Source organism: Vipera ursinii (assembly GCF_947247035.1).
Source record: "Vipera ursinii genome assembly, chromosome: 1".
Taxonomy (NCBI): domain Eukaryota; kingdom Metazoa; phylum Chordata; class Lepidosauria; order Squamata; family Viperidae; genus Vipera; species Vipera ursinii.
The window spans coordinates 229,381,158-229,408,124 of NC_139512.1; the positions used below are offsets into that span (position 1 = coordinate 229,381,158).

The 26,967-nt window shown below is 41.7% G+C and overlaps 1 protein-coding gene across 1 annotated transcript in view; it reads left to right on the plus strand.

Annotated features, from left to right (window-relative positions):
* The window catches only part of PRIM2 (DNA primase subunit 2), a 121,178-nt gene that overhangs the window by 19,769 nt on the left and 74,442 nt on the right, over nucleotides 1-26,967 (plus strand). The window contains exons 6-7 of the mRNA XM_083350368.1: nucleotides 11,886-11,981; nucleotides 14,673-14,810. Of these exons, the coding sequence (XP_083206494.1) occupies nucleotides 11,886-11,981; nucleotides 14,673-14,810 (234 nt within the window). The remainder of the gene's footprint in view (nucleotides 1-11,885; nucleotides 11,982-14,672; nucleotides 14,811-26,967) is intronic.

The following is a 26,967-nucleotide window of genomic DNA, read 5'->3' on the forward strand; positions in this document are numbered from 1 at the left end:
GCAGTTTGACACCCCTGCTTAATGTGTTATATTAATGCACCTGTTATCACTGAACAATCAATCACACTTCCTCCCTATATATTTCATTAGAGCAGGTTTTCAAAGTCAGAGAAATACTCAACTATCTTTAAGCATTCTTGGATTGGGAGGCTCTACTCTTAGTCAGGGACGCGGTGGCTCAGTGGGTTAGGACGCTGAGCTTGTCGATCAGAAGGTCAGTAGTTTGGCGGGTCGAATCCTGAGTGCTGCATAACAGAGTGAGCGCCTGTTACTCGTCCCAGCTTCTGCCAACCTAGCAGTTCGAAAGCACATAAAAAATGCAAGTAGAAAAATAGGGACCACTACGGTGGGAAGGTAACAGCATTCCGTGCGCCTTTGGCGTCTAGTCATGCTGGCCACATGACCACGGAGACGTCCTCGGACAAGCGCTGGCTCTTCGGCTTTGAAACAGAGATGAGCACCGGCCCCTAGAGTTGGAAACTACTAGCACGCATGTGCGGGGGAACCTTTACCTTTACCTTTTTACTCTTAGTCACCCAAATCCTGGTCACTTCCAGAATGGATTACTGTAACATGCTGTACGTGGGGCTGCCCTGAAGAGCACCTGGAAGCTGCAGCTGATACAAAATGCAGTCGTGCAGACTGTTACATTGTGCACTTCTTGATCAGTGCATATGATACCGCTGCTCCACGAGCTGCATTGATTGCCAGTTTGCTTCTAGATTAAATTCAAGATGCTGGCAATGACCTATAAAGCCCTACATAGCATGAAGCCAAGTTGAGGGACTTTCTTTCCCTGGTTGCATCTACTTGTCTCATCACAGCCAGCAGGAGGCGTGTTTTATGGGTTCCATCTACCAAGGAATGTCCACCTGATAGGACACAGGAGAAGAACATTTTCTGCACTCAACAACCATCCTGAGATTAAACTGACCTTGGCCTACTGGTTCTTAAGACATGGTTTTGTCATTGGGCCTGGGGATCCAAAGGTGGTTTGGAGCTGTTAGCTGGTTCTGTTGTTAGTTATTGTATGGATGATACTTCCTTGCAAATTAAATTTTAACTATTTTCATTGGTTTTCAATGGTTTTCATTTTAGTTGTTTATTTGGGACTATTTATTGTTTACAGTTTGTAAGGATACGTGTGCCCAGATCACGTATGTGTGAGATGAGTGGCTAAATAAATAGTGTGTGGTATTTCAGAAATTAACTTCTGAATCTTCTTAAACACTATTATCTCTGGGTCTATTGTGATTCTAAGTAAGGGTTATTAGATTAATTATAGATCATTGTATTTTTTATTTCTCATCAGGGATGTGTAGTTGCCTGAGGGCCTCACCGTTATGGATGCATCTCATTTTGGCCCAGCTTCTCAACAATTAAGTCTATAAGGACTTGAATTGTGTACTCTAATCTGCTACAATCATACATAGGCAATTTGGTGCCTAGTCTTTTTTGGCGGTCTTCCATTTAACTAAACTTACCAAATGTAATCACTGCCCGTCTCCTGTCCTTTTGGAACATTTCCTCCATGAATGTTGTTTAGTCTGCTGTCGATTTTGAATGAGGGGAAGACAGATGCCAATTAAAAGCAAGAGCAGTGCTGAAAAATAATGGTATCAGCTGTCCATTAACTAAGCTCAGTAGGGGTAATCACTGTACATCAAGCCCCAGAACTGGCACAGTGAAGAGAGAATAGAAAAAGTATTCTAATTCTGGGTAGCTTAAGCAATATTGGAAGTTCTGGATTTTGAATACCTCCAACAGTTCTGCCGGATGAAGATTTTTAAAAAAATGCTACATTAATGTTTTTGTGGCTTCCTTAAATCAGTTGATTTTGTCTGTAATCCTATGTATCATACTGATAGAAAGCCTCTTTGAATTTTGGGAGCATTTTTTGAGCAGATCTATAAAGGATTTTGCTTTAAAGTTGCAGGCCTACAGAAATTGAAATTTGGTTAGATGATGAATTACGAGCTTCATTTCAAGATACCATAAAACGTTTATAGATTAAGTCTGAATTTTGTAGGAAGATAGGAAGGAAGGGAGAGGAAAAGGATGGAAGGAAGGAGAGGGAAAGGGGTGGTAGGAGGGATGAAGAAAGAAAGTTGGAGGGAAGGAAGGAAGGTTTCTGATGCTCCTGCCAACCTCCCACAGGGAAATTCAATAGGGATGGTGGCAGGAATTATTCCCTCTCCCATTGCTTTTTTTACCTACCAATGGTCATTTGGTTTCTCTGTTCAGGTAAAGAAATATCTCTGAAATGATGACCTAGTCTAAAGTTCCAAGGTAGGCAGCCCAGTAAACGCTTGTTTATGTCCGGTTGTTTAAGCCTATGGAATATAACCATATTCCCCTGTCTTCCTAAAAATGAAGGAACTATCTGGATCTTTGTAGGCAAGCTATTCCATAATGATGACTCTGGGCTTTCATCTGCTCATTTTCTGTTGGAAGGACCAAAGTCATCCCTTTTGACACTGAACAGAGAAGTTTATTTTATTTTGAGAAAATGGGGAGAAAGAGCAAGCCATGTATGTTAACATTAGAACTTGGAGTTGTACCCAGAAACACATCAGCAACCAATGCAGTACTTGCAACTTGGTTGCATCGCACGAGAATAGTACATCTTCCTTCCCCTGTCCTTACCACTTTCTAAAGAGGGACGATCTAGAGCATCCTGTCATACAGCATTACAGTCTGGTTTGGCAGCATCGCTGCTTCAGACAGGAAGGCGGTGCAGAGAGTGGTGAGGATGGCAGAAAAGATTATTGGCAGTTCCCTCCCCTCCATCCAGGACATAGCACAGAAGCGTTGCTTGAGCAGGGTCCACAAGATTGTCTGGGACTCTACTCATCCTCTTCACGACCTGTTTTCCTTGTTACCTTCTGGGAGGTATGTGTCCCTATTCAAACCCACATGTTTTCAGTGAGAAAACTACCTTCCCGTTGCTCAGATTAAGTTTTAGATTTGTCTTTTGTCTTATCCAGTTATCTCAGAGTCTAAAAATTGTTGTGAAGATTGTCACTTCAGCTCAACCTGGAATGAGATATATAGACCCCATCATCCCAAAGTGATGGATGACTTCTTCCAATGGTTTCATATACTATAGATAATAAATAACATAGGGCTACTGGATCTAATCCAAGCTTTGTAGCATTCCACCATTCCTCACCCATCACTAAGCCACCCAGAATTACCCTGTGATAAAATGGGCGGCCAATAAATTTAATAAATAAAATAGATAAACGAATAATTCACTTATCTTGTAGTTGGCAGTGCCAAATTTGAAGAGGTTCAGGAGGTTGAATGAATCCCAGGTGGCCTTGCAAGACCCATAGTGCCAGCTATGATTTACATCTAGATTTTAAATCAGCTCTCAGTTATGGGATCCTTCTGGACTCAGCTCTTGCTGAAAGAACAGGTGGAAGTAATGGTCAAGAGAGACATTGCTCAGATCTCATTGGTGTGCCAGTTTTGGTTTTATCTTGAATGGGACACACTGAAGATGTGCAAACTATCACTTGGTGTTTGAATTACAGGTAGTCCTCAACTGTTTTTCACACTTACAACTGTTGCAGCATCCCAATGGTCATGTGATCAAAATTCAGACACTTGGCCACTGGCAAGCATTCATGAGTACTGCAATGTCTCAGGGTCATACGATCTCCTACTGCAGACATGTCAAACTCGTGACGTCGCGCAACATCTCAGAGCTTTTTCTCCATTGACGGCAATGGGGTGGGCACGGTTTCCTGGTGATGCGTCTAGCCCGCGGGCCGGCAGTTTAACACCCCTGTCCTACTGCAACCTTCTGACAAGCAGAGTCAGTGGGAAAGCCAGATTCACTTAATAACTGTGTTAGTAACTTAACAATTGCAGTGATTCACTTAACTGTAGCAAGAAAGGCCATAAAATGGGGCAAAACTCATTTAACTGTTGTTTAGCAATGTAAATTTTGGGCTCAGTTGTGTTGTAAGTCCAGGACTACCTGTACTGACCATGACTTCCGACTACTACTAGTTCTGCTGTATGACTTCTGATTTTTCTACTGGTTCTACTGTATGTATGACCTCGTACTGCTATTTTCACTATGTGGGACTGCTTTGAAGACCACCCAGAAACTTCAGTCTACTGGCTAATCACAGTATTGTTATATAGAAACCATTGTTATTGGAGTTTATGGGTTAGTTGCAATTGAAACTGCTGGCTATTGCTTATAAAAGCTCTGTATTGCTTGGGGTTTACGTATCATGGAGACAGTTGCAAATTCTACCTGTGTAACTTGGATAAAAATAAAGATTGCCTCTTGAAGTCCCTTTCCTGTCAGGAGGTCCAACAAAGGGTGCACAAAGGCAGGCATTCTGAGTATTAGTTCTCTTCCTTTGGAACAACTTATGTCTGAGGCAAGAACGGCATTGCTAAGACCTGGAGGTTAAACAGACTGGAGTAAAATCCATGCCAAATGTGAAGATGCTACTTGGCGTTGTTGCGAGATGTGATCTTGAATTTTCCATTTTATTATTCTTGCTGTTATATTGTGGGAAGGTGGGGTTTTTTGGTACATTGCCTATAGTCTTTGGATCGAGATGTGTCATAAATCTTAGCAAGAAATTAATTAATTAATTAATTAATTAATTATCCCAGTGACAGAATCATAGTGTTGGAAAGACCAGACGTAAGAAGACAGGAAGCAGAAGGCACATGGCTTTATTTTCTATACAAATCTTGTTTAATAACCAAGCGATTTAGATAGAATATCTATTGCTTCCAGGGAATGTGTCACTGCCTTGCTTTATTAAAGCACAGTTCTTGTTTTTCCATTAGATGTTATTGTTCAAGTGTATCTGCTGTTCCAACTGTTGGTATCTATACCACCGTGCCGCCGGCGTGTCCCTATATTTATTTCTCATTCCTACAAAAAGAAGATAACCTCAAATGCTCGAAGCCAAAGTCTTGGCCTTTATTTAGTTTTTCACACTTCAGTTTACATGCTGTGCCCCAGAGATGCAATAATGAGGGAAACTGGTAGGTTTCTACAAGCCAGGCCTTCAATGGGAAGTATGTCCTGCAGTCCGTGAAAGGTGGAATAGGGAGACCCGGCTGGGAATTGCTAATTACGGCTATATACAGCATCAGTAAGCAAGCAAATTGTTGGCAATGGCATGGAAGACCAGGCAGGTGCTAGAAATGTCAGTGCTGGACCTTGGTTAATCAAAGCAAAAGTGAAGAAACATCAGTGGGACAGTGAAGAGCAATAGATGCCCCAAGGTTGGGGAACTGCAGTTGAGAAAAATAGGAAAGAGGAATGGATAGTATGGCAGGAAAGAGGGAACCATGGATGGGAAAACCAGAGATAGTGGCAGGCCAGGGTTTTTCTTGTGGCTGATGAAAATTGCACGTTGGCTTGATGGGGTGGAAGGGAAAGAAAAAAAAATGAATAGAGAAGCTAGAGAAGAAAGCAAAATCATTGAAAAGAATACCGTACCTTCCCTTTTCCACCTGTCAAAGCATAGTGCCGGCAAAGTTGCTTTGTTCCTAATTCTGCGTTGCTGCTATTCCAACATGTAGCAGTGGTTATTTTCTACACATTTTGCATGCAGTACTTGTGCTTAAGTTTGTTTTATTATCTTGGTTCTACAATGTTCAGTGATATCTACGTTGTTCATGGAGAAGTTTAATGAAGGGGGCTCTGAGAATATTGTCTTTGACTGGGCTTGTGATGGGCATATGGTGTAGTTTTGACAGTTTTGGTAAAAGCAAAATGTGTTTGAAGCCTAACTGGACAGCTGCCTTTTCTTACCGCCATAAACATAATGGAAGCAACTTAGGGTGAAAAACACCATGCTCATTAAGAGTTTCAATTTCTTAATTTTCTCGGTTTGATGAGAAACAGATGCTGATTTTCAAGAGATATCTAAATAGATTCTCCCCAGAGTGCTTTTATAGTTGAAGTTGTAAATTATAAAAATAGTTCAGAATGAACCAAATCTTAACTATGCACATTCTCTCATAGTTTTGGGAGACTTCAATCTACCATCCCTGGGAGGCTCATCTGAGCTCGCTCGGGAGTTCATGGCTTCCATGACGGCCATGGACCTGACGCAGGTAATTTCTGAACCAACTCATGAGGGAGGCCACACCCTTGACCTGATTTTTTTATCTGGACGGTGGTTGGATGATCTTGGTGGGGGCTTTCCATTTATTATGCCCCTGTCATGGACCGATCATCACCTCCTGCGGCTGGTCTTCCATTTTGCCACCCCCCGCCGTGGGGGTACGGAGCCAATTAGATGGTACCGCCCCAGACGCCTAATGGATCCTGATAGATTCCAAGCGGCGCTGGGGTCCCCACCTGCCTCCATTGCTCACAACTCGACGGATGCCTTAGTGGAAGCCTGGGAAAGGGCAGCCACTGAGGCACTTGACCGGGTTGTACCCTTGCGGCCCCTGACCCGGTGCAGATCCCAGCGAGCTCCATGGTTCTCCGTGGAGCTCCGGGAGATGAAGCGTCGGAAACGGGGCCTAGAGGGCTGCTGGAGGTCTAGCCGATCTGAATCCGACCGGTTGCGGTTAAGAACCTACATTAGGTCTTATCTCGCAGCGATGAGGGTGGCGAGGTGTAATTACTTCTCTACCCTCATCGCGTCCGCAGATAATCGCCCGGCCGCCTTGTTTAGGGTGACTCGCTCCCTTCTTAATCAGGAGGTGAGGGAGGATCCCTTGCAGGGTCGTGCTGAGGAATTTAGTCAACATCTGTCGGATAAAATCGCTCGGATTCGGACCGGTTTGGACTCCAGCTGGGCAGAGTCTGGCGATCAGGACACGGGCGGTCCTGTCAATGTTATCTGGGAGGAGTTTGATTCTGTGACCCCTGATGAAGTGGACAGGATTATGGGGAAGCTGAGTTCCACCACATGTTTATTGGATCCGTGCCCTTCTTGGCTGGTTTATGCAGCTAGGGAGAGGACACGAGGCTGGCTCCAGGCGGTTATATCTGCTTCTTTGAGCGAGGGTTATTTCCCCACCGTCTTGAAGGAGGCGGTGGTGAGACCTCTCCTCAAGAAGCCTGCCTTGGACCCAGCTGTATTGAACAACTTTCATCCAGTCTCCAACCTTCGCTTTCTTGCGAAGGTTGTTGAGAGTGTGGTGGCGCATCAGCTCCCTCTGGTCCTGGATGAAGCGGATTATCTGGACCCTTACCAATCGGGTTTCAGGCCCGGGCACAGCACGGAGACGGCATTGGTCGCTCTGGTGAATGATCTCTGGAGGGCTCGGGATAGGGGATATTCCTCTGTCCTAGTCCTATTAGACCTCTCGGCGGCTTTCGATACCATCGACCATGGTATCCTGCTGCAGCGTCTCAGGGGATTGGGAGTGGGAGGCACAGTTTTTCAGTGGTTCTCCTCCTATCTCCTGGGACGCTCGCAGTCGGTGTTGGCAGGGGGGCAGAGGTCGACCCCTAGGACTCTCGCTTGTGGAGTTCCTCAGGGATCGGTCCTCTCGCCTCTCCTGTTCAACATCTATATGAAACCGCTGGGTGAGATCATTCGTGGTTTTGGAGTTGGGTATCATCAATATGCCGATGATACCCAACTTTTTATTTCGACCCCAAACCACCCCAGTGATGCCCTCGCTGTGATGTCCCGTTGCCTGGAGGCGGTTCGGATCTGGATGGGGAGGAACAGACTTCAGCTCAACCCTGACAAGACTGAGTGGCTGTACATTCCGGCATCCCGGGACACCCGGGATGTTCCATCGCTTTCTATGGGGGGTGAGCTTCTACCCCCTGTGGATAGGGCTCGCAACTTGGGAGTCCTCCTAGATTCACGACTCACTCTGGATGATCATATAGTGGCTGTGACTAGGGGGGCTTTTGCCCAGGTTCGCCTGGTGCGCCAGTTGCGGCCCTATCTGGACCGGGAGGCCTTATGTACGGTCACTCATGCACTCGTGACCTCTCGCCTAGACTACTGTAATGCTCTCTACATGGGGCTTCCCTTGAAGACTACTCGGAGGCTCCAACTGGTACAGAATGCAGCCGCGAGAGTTGTCTTGGGAGTTTCCCGGTACTCCCATGTTACACCTTTGCTCCGTGAGCTGCATTGGTTACCAGTTGTCTTCCGGGTAAGGTTCAAGGTCTTGGTTATGATCTTTAAGTCCCTACATGGCATGGGTCCGCGATACCTCGAGGACCACCTGCTGCCGGCGTCAACTCCCCTCCGCCCTGTGCGTGCCCACAGAGAGGGCCTCCTCAGGGTGCCTCCGGTCAAGGAATGTCGACTGGTGGCCCCCAGGGGGAGGGCCTTCTCTGTGGGTGCTCCAGCATTATGGAACCAACTGCCGGTTGAGCTGCGGACGGCATCGGACCTCCGATCCTTCCACTGCGGGTTGAAGACCCATTTATTTGAATTAGCGGGTCTGGCCTGATGGGGGTATATGGGTTTTTAATAGGTTTTTATTATTTTATCATTCTTGTATTTTAATTGGGCATTGGTTTAATTTTCTTTTAATTTTTGTATAGTTATTTATATATGCCCTGTGAACCGCCCTGAGTCCCTCAGGGAGAAGGGCAGTATAGAAATCTCAATAAATTAAATTAAATTAAATTAAATGCAAAGACTTTACAGATCTAAATTTAAAAAAAAATATTTTTAAAAAATAATTTGAAAAGGCTACTTGATAGAATGGGTTTCATAATGCAAGGTTCACCTGGCACAAATGCATGTGGTATGCTGACCTTCGGGGAAGAAATGGCAGATGGATAATGGTTCAGTGCGAAGTGGAGCTGACAAGCGTGACAGAATAAAGAGCTGGTGAATAGTCCTGCTCGTTGATAATTTCTTCCTGGACAGAGAAAGGACTTGAGATTATCCACAAGTGCTCCAGACAGTTGCTCCTTGTGAGGAGATTGCAAGACAGTAGACTCTCATGGGTTTACAGCTCTCAGATAAGATAAGATAACCTTTATTGTCATTTTTTTTTACTGTGGACACAACGGCACACATCAGAAATGAAATTTAGTTGCCCGCTCTCAAAGTGAAACACATACGTGATACACACCTAAACATACTATAGTCAACATATGTATAGACCCACACCCCTACATATACATAACAAATAAATATTAGATACTGTCCATCTTGAATATATAACGGAAGGAGGAAGCCTGAGAGTTCACAAGGTTAATGCTGTATGGAATGAAACTGTGGCTGAATCTGGATGTTCTGCTGCGGATACCACGAAGCCCCCTCCTCCCAGAAGGTAACAAGGAAAGCAGGTTAGGAGATGAGAGAATAGCCATCTCCCTCAACCAGCAGTTGTATCTTTGAAAGGTCACTAACTTTGCATATTTCCTTTTCTGGTCACTTTCAGAAATTGGTTGTTATTTATTTATTTATGAAAAATTTATATGGCCACCCAACTGATATACAAGTCACACCATACAGCGCCCCCTCTCCCCCCCCCTCCCAGGGTAGTTTTTTTATTTTTGGTTTCTTAATTTTATCTTGGGGTTTTAGAATTGTATTCCAATTGTTTTAACTTGGGCAATCATTTAATCTCTTTTTAATGTTTGTATTTCGTATTTTATTCTGCCCTGTGAACCGCCCTGAGTCCTCAGGGAGAAGGGCGGTATAGAAATATTATTAAATTAAATTAAATTAAATTCAATCAGCCACTTGATCAGTTCTATTTCCATTTGTGGTCCCCAGGTCCATTGACAAAACTACATCTTCAGGGCCTTTTAGGAAAGGTAGCAACCAATTGTACCTTTGATGGAATGATATTCCATAGAGAAGAGGCTAACCACCAGGAAGGTCTTTTTTGTGGTCCCGTAATAAATTAAACCTAATAAATGTCAACTGCTTTTTAGCTATTAGCACTAGGTGAGTCTCCTTCCATCCTTAGTGAAAGAAGTTTTAAATACATGTTTAAGGACTAAAAACAACAGCAAAACAAATTCACAGTACACTCAGAGGAATAATAAAGCAGGAAGGATTGACCTGTATGAAGCGTTTAAGTATAAATGCAACAATTTCTGCCGACCTCTGTTTACAGTTGGTTCTAAATGAAGCTGAAGACATTGGCGTAGAAATTTGTAGCACCTTCAGCTTATTTGTATATTACGCCTAATACCTACTGCTGTTCTTAATGAATGAAATGCTCAGTGAATTGCTGTCTGAATAAAATAAAATGTTTTGTTTATTTTATGTTCACAATGCTAACATACAGAATCCTGGAAAATCAGACTCATACAAAGAATAACATAGCTTTAATAATGCAGAGCTCATTTTAATTTTGCTGTGGAAAGGCACAAATCCTCTTTTCCCTTGCAGTTCAATATCTTGTACATGTTTTGAGCTATGTGCTGTAGTATTAGTGGATTGGAAGGTAGCACTCATATTAATCACTTTGGAACTCAAAAATTTGCTTCACTGTAACAAAACTGGAGAATATGAGAATTTCATTGCTGAATGCGTGGTTAATATGTGCATATGTGAATGCCAGTTGTTAGAACTGACATTCTGTTTTCTAATCTGATACCACTTGGGATTTTCTAAATCATTGCACTTAACCTTTCATCAGATTTCCTGGATGAGCTGGAGCAGTGAGAGAGCCATCTCTTCAGTAACTGAGCAATTTGAAAATTAGACATTGTAAATGTTCAAAAAGGTTTATTAAAACATTGTGTTCTCACTTTATAAACTTCTGCCTTTGTGTGCGGTTTACACTACATTACAGAACATGTATGCGGTTTACAATACATTACAGAACATGTATTATTTCTACACGTGTTCTTATGATTATGTACAGTTTGAGGGGATGAATTTTACAGTTCGGATCTTCATTCTGAAGCTTTACACCACTTATTATACCTCATCCTGATGTTTGCCGAAGTTGTGATGAGTTGAATATTTTATGGCTTTAAAATACTCTACAGCCAAAGAAATAACGACTGCAACATTTCTATGTATGAAAAAGTCTGTACATAACTCTGGTTTCGGGGTAGTCAATACTTAGACTGAAATATGATTGTTTTAGATGTTTTGGTCCATATAGAGAGTGAAATTGGGTTATTTGTTCTGAATGTGACCAAAATGTTTTGAGCAGAAATGCCATGTTGGGAGCTTCTTCCTTACTGCTGAGACCATTGTGAGAAGAAATGGTTGCACAGGCCAGTGGTAGCAGTGGTTGATGGGAGGGAGGGAAAGAAACGAGAATGCTGTGAAGATGGGGTGACACCCAGGACATGGGAAGGTGGAAGGGACACAGAGAGTGACACATTTCATTGTTCTGCTTGATCCAAATGATCATCCTGGGATGCCCTCAGATTTTGTTTCGGCCAAATTGTGGTCAGAATGAAGGTTCAGCGGAATTGCTGGGATACAATGACTTTTTTTGGTTTTGAAACTGTATTTTACATGCACCCCCATAATTGCATTCCAATAAAGTGGTAAGTCATAGTTTCCACATGACGAGCCCAAGCTTCAGTGAGCTTTGGAGCTGTGATCCACATGAACCATGGGATGTTGAAATGATCCTGGTCCGTAAAATAGGATTTGGTTCGGGGTTTTTTTGGTCTAAATAATTACCATTCATTGTTCAGGATGACAAGACGATGCTCTGCTAAGTAAAACTAAGCAAAAGCCTCCACAATATGGGAACAGAGTGAAAGTATGTGTACATGAAGCTTGCTGCTACTCAATTATATTAGACTATGTGCTACTTTTTATCATTTTCATGCATGTCTTCCTTTTTAACCCTTAATATCTTTTTAAATCTTATAATTTTCACACTTCTGTAGAGTTAATCTAGAGTTATTTATTCAGGTACAGTTGCCTTAAAAGAACTGTCAATGAATATTAAAAATACGTCAATTATTTTAGCTTCCAGAAACTGAAAAGCTGAACATGGTAGACAAGCTAATCAATGCAACACCTGGAATTGGTGCCAATGAACTGAAAAATAATGTCTTCTACAAGGTAAGCCAGCAGATGGCAACTGTGATGATAAGTTACAATTCTCTATCGTTCCCTTCCTGATTTTACTATTTTTCTGTTCAAAAGAACAATGTTGTTGTTTCATATGCCGGTTCTTTCTTTTTGTGTAAAATATGGGCCGCCAAGGATATGGGTGGTTGATTTACAGGTAGTCCTCAAGTTACAACGGCAAATGGGACTGGAATTTCCCTTGCTAAACAACGCCGTTGAAAAGCTCAACGTCATGTGATCACATTGCTTATTGATAGCAATCCCTGCAGTCTTCGTTGCCATCATTAACCAAATTTTGTCAGTCATTAGCCAAGAACCTACCCCACTCCGAGCCATTCCCAGCTTAGTCCCTCCCAGTTCTGAACTTCGGTCCTTCCAAGGACTGTCACTGCCTCCCCTTCAACTCCCCCCAACTGCCTCTTCCCCTTACCTACGCCCTTTGGGCCAACCTGCACCCTGCCTGGTAGGCCAGTAAGAGTCTCAGAACCACGCTGCTTGGTGGCTGGTTGCAAAGCTGCGGTGCAGGGGCTTCTTGGCATGCTGCGGCTCTAAGGTTGTAAGAAACCCACAAGCCTCTGTACATCATGAAGCCACAGCCACCGTGGAAAGCTGCAGCCACCCTGACCCAGCAGCGCAGCAGGAAACTGCAACTGCCCTGTGAAGCCCCAGCTGCATCAGCCTGGATCAGCCCAGCAATGGGAGCAAGAAGATGGGAAAAGTCAGCTGGGGTGGCAGAGCAGAAGGGAGACCAAAAGGGCACAGATAGTGGGAGATAGGCAGGGAGGGAGAGTTGAACCACCGCTGCAGTCATAAGTGCAGGCGGACAGCCAAGCGACCCGATTTTGTTTCATGTGGCTGTAATGGCTGTAACCTCAGGAACGCTTTCTTCATTGCTGCTGCAACTTTCAGTGGTTGCTGAATGAACTGTCAGGTCCAAAGGACCACACCTTAAGTTTCAGTTCAGAATATTTATTATTCAAGCCTACACATAAGAATCTAGTGAACTAATGGTCAGCTTTAAATTGGCGCTAGATAAGGGTCAACCGAATTCAAGGGAGGCTGGACGTGGATTCTTTGTGGCAACGTAACGGGACGCGGTGGCTCAGTGGGTTAGGACGCTGAGCTTGTTGATCAGAAGGTCGGCAGTTTGGCGGGTCAAATCCCGAGTGCCGCGTAGCAGAGTGAGCGCCTGTTACTCGTCCCAGCTTCTGCCAGCCTAGCAGTTCGAAAGCACGTAAAAATGCAAGTAGAAAAATAGGGACCACTACGGTAGGAAGGTAACAGCGTTCCGTGCGCCTTTGGCGTCTAGTCCTGCCGGCCACATGACCACGGAGACGTCCTCGGACAAGTGCTGGCTCTTCAGCTTTGAAACGGAGATGAGCACTGGCCCCTAGAGTCGGAAACGACTAGCACGCATGTACGCGGGAACCTTTACCTTTTACCTTTAACAGATCCAAAGTGATGACACAATTAACTCCACCCTCCAGCTCTACCTGCTCTTCTGTATAAGTGGTCAAAACTCAAGGACTACTTGTACTGATCTATATCCTAATACTGCAGTAAACTACCAATAGCTGTGCTAAAAATTTATGAATATTTTCCCAGGGTGAAAGTACTGAAAGTGTCAGGCTATTGAAATGTAACTTACATTTAAGAAAGAGTTGCACTTTGTCTGAAGAAGCTTTTGCTGAAACTTGAACTTACAAGTGCTACTTCAGATCTGCTTCACAGAGCTCATTAATGCGTTCAACAAGGTCTTGTGTCCTACTTCAGGGAGCAGGCTTGATTGCTCTGAGTTCTAGAAATAATTTTAATATCTGAAAATAACAGAAACTCTTCTTTGGTTATACTTTGGCTCCTATGTATATATATATTGACAACTTGCTCTCTTGTGATATGACCCCACCCTCCTAAACATTGTGTGATATCCCGACCAGATTCATGTGGCCATCTTCATTGGTCTCTATTTGTCTCAGGAAAGACTGTCAGAAGTAATGGGTACTAAAACAATGTGGTTCATTCTGGTGAATTTGCATATCAACATATTTAGTTTTAAATATGTATCTTTTGTGAAATAAAAATATCTGATCAGCAATTTGCAATCATGTCAATTTACATACAAATTCATGAAGTTGTATAATACATACTTTGTGACATCTAGATCAGGCATGTCAAAGTGCCGGCCCGCAGGCTGGATGTGTCACGCCGAAACTACGCCCACCCCATTGCCGGCAACGGGGAAGAAGTCCCGATATGTCACGCGACCTCGCAAGTTTGACATGCCTGATCTAGATATTCTTACTTTAGTTCTCCCTAATCCAGATCATATCAGGACTGTGTGCCTAGAATTTCCAGCCAGCATGACTGATAAAGTTAGTTTCAACATAATCCGATGAGAACTAGATTGTAATTCCACATCACATGGCTTGAAATCAAACATTTCTTTCTGGGTGTTTAAAATTAATTTATTTTAATTCTCCAGATGTTTTGGATTGCAGGAGCCATCACTCACACCTCAAAAAGTCAAATGATATATTGGCTGGCTGGTACCAGGTTATTATCCAACTCTAGGCGGGATAAAAGTGATTTATTGGAGTTTTGAATAGTGCTTTTTTGTATAATTAATTGAAATAAAATTGTAGCCTATTCTTTTTACAGATCATACTTTTTTTTAAAAAACAGGTCTCTTTCTGTGATGCTGCGGATTTAGTTCGTGTAAGAAAAGTTTACTTGCTTGGTGGATATGCCTATGTTCCTCAGCAGGATTTTGTTACCATTGTCCTGAACAATTACAGAACCAAACTATCAAAAGCTCTGGCAGTATGTATTTTTTTCTTCTTCTTCTTCTTCCTAATTTGCCGTGTTCTCTATGGTCCCTTACTTGTTTTCTGTTCACAAATATCAGCTTTGTGTCCAGTCAGGGGAAAAGACTGATTTCAGCTGGGTAGATTTAGCTTGCGGCATTGAAGTATTTTAAGCTTAGAAATTATAGTCATGTGAAAAAGCTTTACTCTTATTGCGGGATCCTGAATGCTCTCTGAACTGGATTATTTTCTTGCAGGTGTTTTATAATTCAACGAGGTAAACATCATCAGTGCTAGAAGAGGGTGGGGTTTGTTTTCTGTTAATAGCTTGCCCCGGGGCTTTTTTTCTCATAGAACGCTCAGAACGGAGTTCCGGCACCTTTTTTGGATGGAACCTTGTAGGGCAGTCAAGGCGGGTTGTATGACATGTGTGAGTTCCGGCACCTTTTTCTTTTACAAAAAAAGCACTGGCTTGCCCTGTCCACATTGGTGGGAGTGTTCTTGGTAGTTCTTTGATTAAGCTGTTGTTTTTTGGTGGTTGTGTCTGTTGTTAATCCTGGTAATCATCTCTGTTTATCTGGGTATTGACTGCTGGCGAGGAACAATTTTGGTCTTTTTGTTTTCTTTTTAGCTTTCTGATTGCCTCTTTTGAATGATATGCAGGTGTTTATTTTATTTATTTATTTTATTTTAATTCCATTTATATCCCGCCCTTCTCCGAAGACTCAGGGCGGCTTACAATTTAAGCACAAATCAATGTGCTTAGCAATAGCCTTCATTCTATGTATATGCCTGCTTATTAGGGCTTTCACACACACACCCAAGCGGCATTATTACAAAGTCAGCTTAATTGCCCCCAACAATCTGGTTCCTCATTTTACCTCCCTCGGAAGGATGGAAGGCTGAGTCAACCTTGAGCCTGGTGGGATGCGAACCTGCACTAATTGCAGGCAGCTGGTGTTACTTAAGGAGGCATTAGCCCACTGCTCCACCAAGGTGTTGCTTATCTCTGTGTACTTGTTGCTGGCTGATTCGTCCGAGTGCCGGGCTTCCAGGAATTCTTTAGCAGTTTTGGACTTCGCTTGGTCTAGGATGCTCACAGTTTCCCAGTTGAAACTAAGGTTAAGTCTGTCTGTGTGTTGTGCAAGTAAGAAGTACAGGTAGTCCTCAACTTACAACAGTTCATTCAGTGACCATTTGAGTTACAGTGGCATTGGGATAAAAAAGACTTATGACCATTTTTCACACTTAACGACCATTGCAGCATCCCCATGGTCACGTGATCAAAATTCAGACACCTGGCAACTGGTTCATATTGATGATGGTTACAGTGTCCCAGGGTCATGTGATCACCTTTTGTGACCTTCTGACAAGCAAAGTCAATGAGGAAGTCAAAGTCATTTAACAACTGGGCTACTAACAACTGCAGTGATACACTTAACGACTGTGGCAAGACCGGTCATAAAATGGGACAAATGTCTCGCTTAGCAGCAGAAATTTGGGGCTCAATTGTGGTCGTAAGTTGAGGACTACCTGTACTGAGCATGACTTCCGACAGCTAGCTGATGTTCTTTCCTATTGGTTCTACTGTATGTACAAACCATTCAGCATATAGAGCGACTGGTGCAGGGTGATCTGTGCCCAACTGATATTTTTAGCAGCGGTCCATGTACAGAACAAAATGGCATTGTTTTCATCCAAGTAGGAGTGAGGGGGTGGGGGAAGAAAGAGAACAGAGAAAAAGCCACTGGTAGTGGAGAATGGGAAAGGAAGGTACTGGGAAGATGGAGGTGGGGACAGGTTAATGCAGACATGTCAAACTTGCGACGTCACGTGACGTCGCGCAACGTATCGGGACGGTTTTGCCATTGCCGGCAATGGGATGGGCGTGGCTTCCGCATGACGCATCCGGCCCGCGGGCCGGCATTTTGACACCCCTGGTTTAATGGGATAGACTAAACTGTAAGCTGTTGAGGAAAGAAAAGGCAACAACACTGGTTTTGCTTTACTCCCTCTTCAGATTTTATTTCATCCAAATCCTGGAACATTCAAAGCAATTCCAAGGTCTCACTTGTTGCAAACCATGAAAGAGCTCCCAGCAGCAAAACACTGATTTAGGAGAACTTCTGGAACACAATGGTTTGTTCCAAGTTGAAGACAAAACATTTTTCTCATTTTTGTGCACGTTTATAATAAACTCTTTATTCTTATTCTACACCACTTCCATTTTACTGTATACTCTATAATTAGAACCCTTCGGTTAATGGCAGCCTTAATATTCATAGTTATTTTTTATGACGACTTTTAATGCCAACCGGTTCATTTTTGTTACAGCCAGCTTTGTAAAACTTTGAAATGAAGGCATAGAAATGGTATAGTGGTATCTTGAACCTGAAGTATTATTATGAAGCACCTTATTATTCTTGCTGATAGACTAAATCTTTGTCATTGGGAAGTGATCTATCCCTCCTAAACTCTTAATTAACATCTTTATATTGTAATAGGCTTTAGATGGCCAGAATTGTGGATTGTGGGAGCAAGTTTGTTAAATTTGTATTATTAATGAGATGAAGAATGATGTAAATAGGCAATCATGGTGCACAATCCTACAATCACCCTGTCAGTTAAATGCCAGGCAGTATCAGAGTTTGATACACATCTTTTCTCAGTCATGGGTTTTATAGCATACACTCAGGAGATTCATTTTCTGGATGGGACAAAACTGTGTTCTTTTAAAACTAGAGGCAGAAGGAGGTATGGAGCAAGTGGTTTTTGTGTCTGAGTTAAGAAAATAAGTGGAGAGTATCTTCAGCCCAATTGCTCTGATGAGTGGCTGAGATTACTGTATACCATGAAGCCAAAAAATCAGAGAACTTTGTTATAGTACAGCATTGAAGTAACTTCTAAGGAATAAAGAATTGCTCTAGTTCAGGGGTCTTGAAACATGGCCCTTTTATGACTTGTGGGCTTCAACTCCCAGAATTCCTCAGCCAGTTGAAGCCCACAAGTCATAAAAGAGCCACGTTTCAAGACCCCTGCTCCAGTTAGAGATTGTATTTTTAAATTCATTTTGTCTTTATGCTTTGGAAGCCTTATTCTCTCTTATCTTTTTTCTCTGTACAACTAGGGCATTCTGTGTAATTTGAGTTCAAGATTTACTTTTCTGCTTTTTAATTTCTTGGGAGCTGATATTTAAGATGAAAGCCATCGTTATCCCATGGTCATTAATTATCGTGGGCGAACAGTGTCTTGTGGTCTACTGGGAACTTCGTATAGATTTTTTAAATTGGGTTTCATATATTTCTTCGATTCCTTTTTTAAAAGAAATACAGTTTGATTTTTTACCTCTTGCCAGATTTATTTGTCCTATACTAGGATAGAAATTCCTGGAACCTCTAATCACATATTAGGTTACAAATCCAGGAGATTTTCTATAAGGTAGGTGGTAAGGCAGAAAATTACCAAGATGCTACACTAAGATAGGAGATAGATCCAGGATGTGTAGACTAGGAGAGGTATTACCATTCCTTTGGTGGGGATTATTATTATTTTATCTTGCTTTTATTTGTTAGTTCAAGGCAGCTCCCTATTTTCCACACAACAACCAACCTAGGAAGTGGGTTGGGTTGTGAGAGAGTAAGTGGTCCAAAGTCACACAAAACCAGCTTTCTTGCCTAAAGGAGAACGAAAACTCATTGTGTTCTGATTTCTAGACCAGCACCTAAACCACTACACCAAACTAACTCTGTATCAAAAGGTGTTATGATTTTAATTAACAGATTTTCTAAGCTGTTGAAAAACATAGAAAAGGCTGTATTTTAACCTGTGTTGTCAGAGTTGTCTTGGATTCATCTCATATTCCTGAGGAAAAAGTACGTATTTTCCCCTAACGTCTGTATATTAAGCATGTTACATTGCATGTCTCAATTTAATTTAGTGCTATTTAGTGTTCTATTAATCCACTCCAGTTGGAATATGCTTTCTTTTCTTTGCACGTAGGAATTCTTTTTTGGCTAGATTATTTCCTGATGCCATTTGATATTCTAAAATTAAAGTATGTGATATGAATACCAATACAATTCATGCTTCTGTGAAGTTTATTGCTTTATGTGATTCAAATATGAATACAGTCAAGAACTACTTAAAGACTGGATGTTTGCTAAGTGATAAGGATTTTATTAAACAGATGCAACCAAAAATGGCAGAAGATTTCCCCCTGCCCCACAAAGCAGAAACCCAGTTATGCCATCTCTGATAATGCCCAATTATAACATACATAAAACCCAGAAATAACTGTTAGCTAAAGTTAAAATTTTTAGGGAGGCTTTATCTCTTAACTGATACAGATCTTTGGTGCCTATTATGTGTGAATTTTACAAGCTGTATATTTTATTCTCACTAAGGAGATTCTTGGAAAAGGGAAATAAATCAAATAAGACCCGTAACTATTTAATATTCAGGAAACAAATGACATTTTGTATAGGATTCAAGATTTATTAATTAAGGTTGTTTTTTTAAATTTTATTCCAAGTTGTATAATACTGAAATAGATTAGACTTGATGTCACTGAATCCCAGAAATAATCTAAAATTACAAGAATTAGGACCTTGTGCTATGTTCTAATTCCTTAGTTTATCTTGGTAAAAGAACGAAAGACTAGCTGAGCCCGAGGGAGAGTCAAGTAGGGAATTAGTCTGGAATTGTTATGTAGGCGCGAGAAGGCAAAGTTCAACTCTCCTCCCCTTAAATGCCATTAAACCTTATTTAGGCTGGCCCAGGTGCAAACTGCCAGTCTGGGAAGACTCCTGCGAAAAAAGAGTTTTTTTTTTCTTCTTTTCAGCCCATTTCCTCATCTTTCATATATTTGTTTTATGATTTTGTCCTCATTCCTCCTAGTTATATGAACAAATCACCTCAATGTGATCCTTTCATATTGGCCACTTGCTTTTCTATTCGATCCACATTTATTTAGCACCTGTTAATTCCTGATTCTTTTCCCCCCTTGTTTTAACTAACCCACATGCAGCTTAAGAAGCCCATTTCCCACTGCATTCAACTTATTACAAGTACTCCTTGACTTATGATCATTTAACACTGCCCCCTGTTTACCATTCCAGGGCTGTAAGAATAGATGAAGTTGTAGCACACGCCAAATAGTACTTGTTCGTAAATTACAAAAATTTACTTAAGTATACGGCTTAGAAAACATTCTAGATAATTTAGATCAGGGGTGTCAAACTCAATTTCATTGAGGGCTGCATCAGCATTGCGGTTGCCCTCAGGGGGCCGGGTGGGTATGGCCAGGGTGGGCATGGCCTACTGGGTGGGCGTGGCTGGAGTGCGTATGGCCTACTGGGTGGGCGTGGCTAGCTCTACATCATTGGCATCAAGGGTGCCTATGGGGGCCCGGGCAGGAGTGGGACAGATCTGAGGGTCTCTGGCAGGAGGAGGGTCTCTGGGCCAGGGCCAAGGCAGTGGGGGCCGTTCCCTCACTGTTGCCAAGATGGCTTCGCGGGCCACATGAAACCACTTCACGGGCCGGATCTGGCCCCCGGGCCTTGTGTTTGACATGTCCGATTTAGATTATTAGCATCTGTAATAAAAAAAAACAGCCCTGTCTGCCATAACAGAAAGAACAGAGGTCTTTTCAGTTTCCTAATAGAAACCTTCTGGATCACTGCAGAATATTTGCTGGATGACCAAAGAGAATATTCAATGAACGTTCTTCTGAATTTTATTTTCAGTTAGTACATCTTCTCTAGGCAGTTTCCTGAGTGTTTTGATATTTTTTTTTAAATGCCCTTGGCTGGTTTCATTATAGGCTCTGCTTTTTTTTTTTTTACAGTTTGCCTGCCAAGTGTAAGAGCACCTGTATCGTTCTTGCTGATGTTTTTCCTTGCTTTGTGGCTTTGTCTACAAGCAGAAATGAAAAAAGAAAAAAAAGGGGAAGCTATTGGTTCTTGATTGCGTGAATAACATTAACAGTAGAAGAAGAGCTGGGATCAAGCCTAGGGTGGGCATGCCCAGTAAAATTAAACAAAGCAAAACTTTAGGAAAAGGTACATTGCTTCTGCAATGTATGTGTGCACATTCATACATGACCTTTGCATTGCTTATCTGCAGAATGAAGAGCAGAACAAGCTCCTAGAAGTCACCTACCTTAGGAACTCTTAACTTTGACTTAACAAAGGCTTTGTTTTGTTTTAAACAGAACAATAATTTACCTGATAGGCTAGCAGTTGTACAATCGTTGAGCCATCCATTGTCCGTCTTAGCGGCTTCCCTCTTAACATTCCCCTCCCATTTTACCCATCCAGTCTAAATTAATAGCAGAAAAGTCATGACTAGTCCCTGCTAGGCTGGAAAAGGCCTAGGAAATTACAGTCCATTTGCTTGTTACAAAACTATAGCCAGACTGCTCTGCTTGGAACAGTTGGAGCACTTAAAACGGCACCCCTCAAAAACACTGAAACTTACTTTGATGTTTTAAATCACAGCACTTTATTCCGTGCTCAGAAAATTCAACACAGCTGCTATGAGGTTAGAATATTGAGGTTGAAACATTTTGCACATGTCTACTATTTCTGTTCAGAAAGTCACGTGTCTCCACATTGCTTTGCTTGACATATAGTCACCCCCGAACATGAACAGACTGTTTACAAAATCATCTTGTTCTGATGGAGAAGATATTTGTTGCTAGGAAACATAAGAACAATAAAATAGTTCCTTCTTGCAAACCCTTTGGCAGTTTGATTCATCAACTTTGTACTTGAAAATTGTAGAAAACGTTCGCACATTTTCACTTCAAAATTTTTGCATGATGGTGTCCAAATGCAAAAAAAGCATTTAGTATGGTATATCCCTTTCAATTTATAGTTGCTAAAGCATAAAATATAATTTTACGAATACATATTTTGATAAATGGACCTGAAGTTGAATTTTATTAAAGGCAGCTAAATTCATAGAACTTTTATTCAGTGGGAGGCGAGGGCACAGTTTGTGTTCTGATTATCCAATTCAGTCTTCAATTGTATCATGTTGAATATGGTACATTAGAGAGATAATGGAGGAAGGATAAATCAAGGGCTCGAATAAATATAACAGTGGTCAGCCATTTATTGGCAAGCTGTAGGATGAGCCGTGGTGGCGCAGCGGTTAGAATGCAGGTCTGCAGGCTAATTCTGCTGACTCCCGGCTGCCAGCAGTTTGGCAACTCGATTCTCACCGGCTCAAGGTTGACTCAGCCTTCCATCCTTCTGAGGTCGGTAAAATGAGGACCCAGATTGTTGGGGACAATATGGTGACTCTATAAACCTCTTTAAGAGGCTGTAAAGCGGTATATAAGTGTAAGTGCTTTTGCTATTGCTATTGAGGATGAATCCGTTTCTTACCTCTCAATTAGAAGAAAAGTTTTGAAAGTAAGAAGTTGTTTCTTTTCCTGCCTTGCCAAAAGTCATAGCAGGGCAAGAGAAACATTATCCCATCTGTTCACCTCATAAGTCTTTACCCCCCGTAGATAGGGCTCGCAACTTGGGAGTCCTCCTTGATGCACGGCTCACCTTAGAAGATCATGTAGTAGCCGTGACCAGGGGGGCTTTCGCACAGGTTCGCCTGGTGCGGCAGTTGCAGCCCTATCTGGACCGGGATGCCCTGTGTACGGTCACTCATGCGCTCGTGACCTCTCGTCTTGACTATTGCAATGCTCTCTACATGGGGCTTCCCTTGAAGACCACTCGGAGGCTCCAACTGGTACAGAATGCGGCCGCGAGAGTTGTCTTGGGAGTTTCCCGGTACTCCCATGTTACACCTTTGCTCCGCGAGCTGCATTGGTTACCAGTTGTCTTCCGGGTAAGGTTCAAGGTCTTAGTGATGGTCTTTAAGTCCTTACATGGCATGGGTCCGGAATACCTCGGGGGCCACCTGCTGCCGGCGTCAACTCCCCTCCGCCCCGTGCGTTCCCACAGAGAGGGCCTCCTCAGGGTGCCTCCGGTCAGAGAATGCCGGCTGGTGGCCCCCAGGGGGAGGGCCTTCTCTGTGGGCGCTCCGGCTTTGTGGAACCAGCTGCCGGTTGAGCTCCGGATGGCACCAGATCTCCGCTCCTTCCGTCGCGGGTTAAAGACCCATTTATTTGAACAAGCTGGCCTGGCCTGATGGGGAATCACTTAGGGTTTTAATATTTATGTATATTTTTATTGTTTATATTGTGGGCAATAATTTAATTCTTTTTTAATTTTTGTATTTTTGTAGTTTTAAGATATGCCCTGTTCACTGCCCTGAGTCCTTCGGGAGAAGGGCGGTATAAAAATTTAATAAATAATAAATAATAATAATAATAATATATTATCCAGAACTTTCTAGATGTTTTGAACTAAAACTAACATAATCCTTAACCTTCTGCTCTATACCAGTAGCTTATAAAAAAGATAGTCCAGCCATTGGTTCAACACCATGTTGTTAAATCCTCTTTGTCGTCTTCTTGACCTTTTGGAGGAAAGCCAAAAGAAACGTATGTTGCTGCTTCCAAAAAGCCAAGGCAGAAGGAAAAGCAGACATTGCACAGGTCACAAAACATTATTTTTTTTAGAAGGAACATGTGGTAAACAAATGTCATAAAAGAAGAATCCTACAGCGTTAGATATACTAACTTAAAATCAGAGGGTATGCTAGTATTCCAATAAATCCTAAAATCCATGTGTACAAAATATACAGTTAGAATTAAAGAGTTTCTAAAGCTTGGGATTTGTTCTGAGTGCCAGAACTGAACAGCTCTCACTCTTCTCAGTCAGAAATTGATTGCTTATCAAAACTGATTTCTACATTTCAACAGTGTAATTTGGGGCTGCTTAGCAGGAGGTAGGTTATTTTATTGCTGTTGTCAAATACTTGGGAATTGAATCAATCTATTGTAAGTAATCCAGATATCTGCCACCAGAACTAGATCTGTTTCTAATGTCTTATTATCTGGTAGTGTATATCTGTATCCATTATTATGTTTACTAATCCATACAGCAGTCAAGATCACTTTATTTTTTAATATTTCAACGTATGCCAGACTCCAAGCAAGTTGCTAATGAATGGAATACAAATATGCTATCATAATTTTGCTAAACATTGTTTGCTATCAGCAACATCGAGATTTGTTATTCATAGATTTTATGTGCTGAAATATATATGTAATATATATTGCATGAGCAGAAAATGTCCTAGTAGCTTCTCGTTGATATCTTTATTATTGCAATGAATCTCAGTAACTTTACCTTAAAGTGTATCTTTCTTAAAGTAAGTGAAAAAAGTTACCATTTTCTAGAAACTTTAATCTGGTCTTCCTTCCTCCCTTCCTTGTTTCCTTCCTCCCTTGCTCCCTCCCTCCCTGTCAGGGAAAGTTCCAGGAGGAAGAGATTTTTTAAAATATAATTTTATGGAAGTCTTAAAAACAAAGATAAAAACTCATACAAACTAATATAGAGTAAGATAGGGGGGAAGGAAAAGAAATTGAGGAGAGAGAGCAAGAAGAAAAAGAAAAAAAGATGATGTGACTTCCAATCTTCTCTACAGCAGTTATAAGTACATATATAAATTTACCTCTTTCCTTAAAAATCACATTGGGACTCTTTTCCTTATCTAACTATTAAAATCATAAATCATAAGTATATTTTTTTCTGTTTTATGCAAAAAGTGTATAGGGGTTTCCAGTCAGCAATAAACATAGATTTTGTTCTTTCTCTAACCAGACAAGTCAATTGCGTCACGTTAGCAAGTTCTATCATCTTTAAGCATTCCTCCACTGTAGGTATTGACAAATCTTTCCATCTTTGTGCATTCAATAATGTCACTGCGATTATATACAACAACTACGTTCCATGTCTTTTTTTCCAATTCTTTGTCCATAAGTGCCAAGCAGAAGAATTCTAGTGTCAATTATATATTAATCTTTAAAACCTCTGAATCAGTGTATGCATTTAAATCCAAAATTTCTAGCTTTTTTGCACATCTACCAAGCATCATAAAAAATAGATAATTTCTAGCTTTTTTGCACATCCACATCCACTTTTTTTGCACATCCACCAAGCATTGTAACATCCGTATGATGCTTGGTGAATGAGCAAAAAAGCTGTGGATCACAACCCTTCTTGTTCATATTTCCAACAGAATGCAAAGTCCCTTTATGCATTCTAAACAGTTACTTTGTGTCATATATCAGGGGTCCCCAACCTATAGTCTGCAGCCTGGTACTGGGTTGTGGCCTCTTAGCCACCGGGCTGCGGGAATAGCTGGCGAGCCCCCCACTCATGGTAGCGCTGTCGCATGGGCACCAGTGGCCCTGTTTGCACATGCGCAGGTGCACTAGCACCACCACCAGCATCACACAGGTGCTAGTGGCCCATTTGCATATGTGCATGGGCACCAGCAACCTGTTTGTACGGGCGCCAGTGACCATTTGTACATGCGTGTGGATGCCAGTGCACTGCCACAGGTGCACATGGCTTGCTTCTGTATGTGCATGCATACTAGCACCGCCGCTGTGTGCGCGCACATTTCCCTCCTTCTCCCTTTTGTTCCAGGCCGCCAAGCTAGAAGGTTGGGGAGTTCTGTCATATACCAACAATTCTCTTTAAGATTATAACGTAGTATAAATTTCAATCCTTTCAACCGTATATTTTCCTTTGTTCTAACTGTGTATTATAACCAACATTTTAATCCATTTTATCATACCTTTATTTTTCATTTGTTTTTCTTCTGTTTCAAATTTCAATACAAGTTTATACCATTTGGCAATCACATTTGTATACAATTCTATTTCAAAATCTGTCCTTTGTCTACTTTACAAACTCTTTTGTCTACTTTAAAACTTTCTGATAATGGTAAATAAGAAAGCCACCAACCAAATATTCTTGACTGTATTTTGTATACCCCTTGACCAAATTCTAGCATCTCAACGATACGTTAATTATTTGTATTTGCCCATTATCTCTCATTTATAGGATGCTTTTTGTGCTGAGAGTCACAAGGTACTTTCAAATACAACTTGAAGCTTTTTAATGGTGATATCAGAGAGGAGTGGGGGAGATAAATAGCTATTAAGAAATATATACATTTTATTTTACTTCCAAAACCTCAGACAAAACAGTTTCGGAATCTCTGGCTTAAAGCTTAGAAGTTGAAAGGCTTAATGTTTTTTCCACATGGAATAATATTGTCATGTTTTTTGTCAAGGATTTGCCCTCCCCACCTCCACTATTTGGACCTGTAAACATCATCTATCATTGTAGCTTTTGCCAGTAAATTCTATTTGGAATTGAGAGGAGTTGTTGTTGTTAGCTGTGAAGTTGTGTCCGACCCATCGCGACCCTATGGACAACGTTCCTCCAGGCCTTCCTGTCCTCTGCCATCTTCTGGAGTCCATTTAAGCTCACGCCTACTGCTTCAGTGACTCCATCCAGCCACCTCATTCTCTGACGGGAATTGAGAGTAAGGGTATGCAGTTTTGTGCAGATGGTGTTCAATAATATTTGATCACCTGAAGTTTCAAACTGTGAAGAAGGCTTTAAGTGTTTCGGCTTTAATATCTGAAAATTATGATTAATGAGGGTCTTGTCTCTTGAGATTTGTTTCGTGTACTGACTTCTGAGTGTTAACCCAAAGTAATTCGCTGTAACATAAATGGATGATTTTTATAATATGCATACACAAGGTTACAAGGTAATAACTTTGACACTGCAGTATAAAACATGATTAAAATGACTTTGTCCTATGGATGCCTCATGCTGAAGTGCAGTAGAGAAGTGCTTTCATTTTAGTATAATTTCACTTAATGCCTTCCTGTTATTGTGGTGCCATTTATTATTTTTTTCTCTCTGCATTTCTGGTAGTATGGAGCAGTTAGAATCTGTTAGGCTGTGCTTGGAAGTTCAAGGCACTTGCAATGTTTTTTAAAATTTCTAAACAGTTTCAGTCACTGTACAATGAAGTGCATCACTTATTATTCCTTGCAAGGCCTTTGTAGGAGACACAATGCGCAACGTGCCTATGCCAAAATAAAGTAAAATTAGATACAAGGGAGCTATTGAGCAGGTAATTGAAATGAACTATACACGAGGAATACAGTACTGGTAAATTCTACTTCGTTAAAGACTTTCCTTGCGCTTTAGAGTCCTTTGCCAAGTATCAGCTAG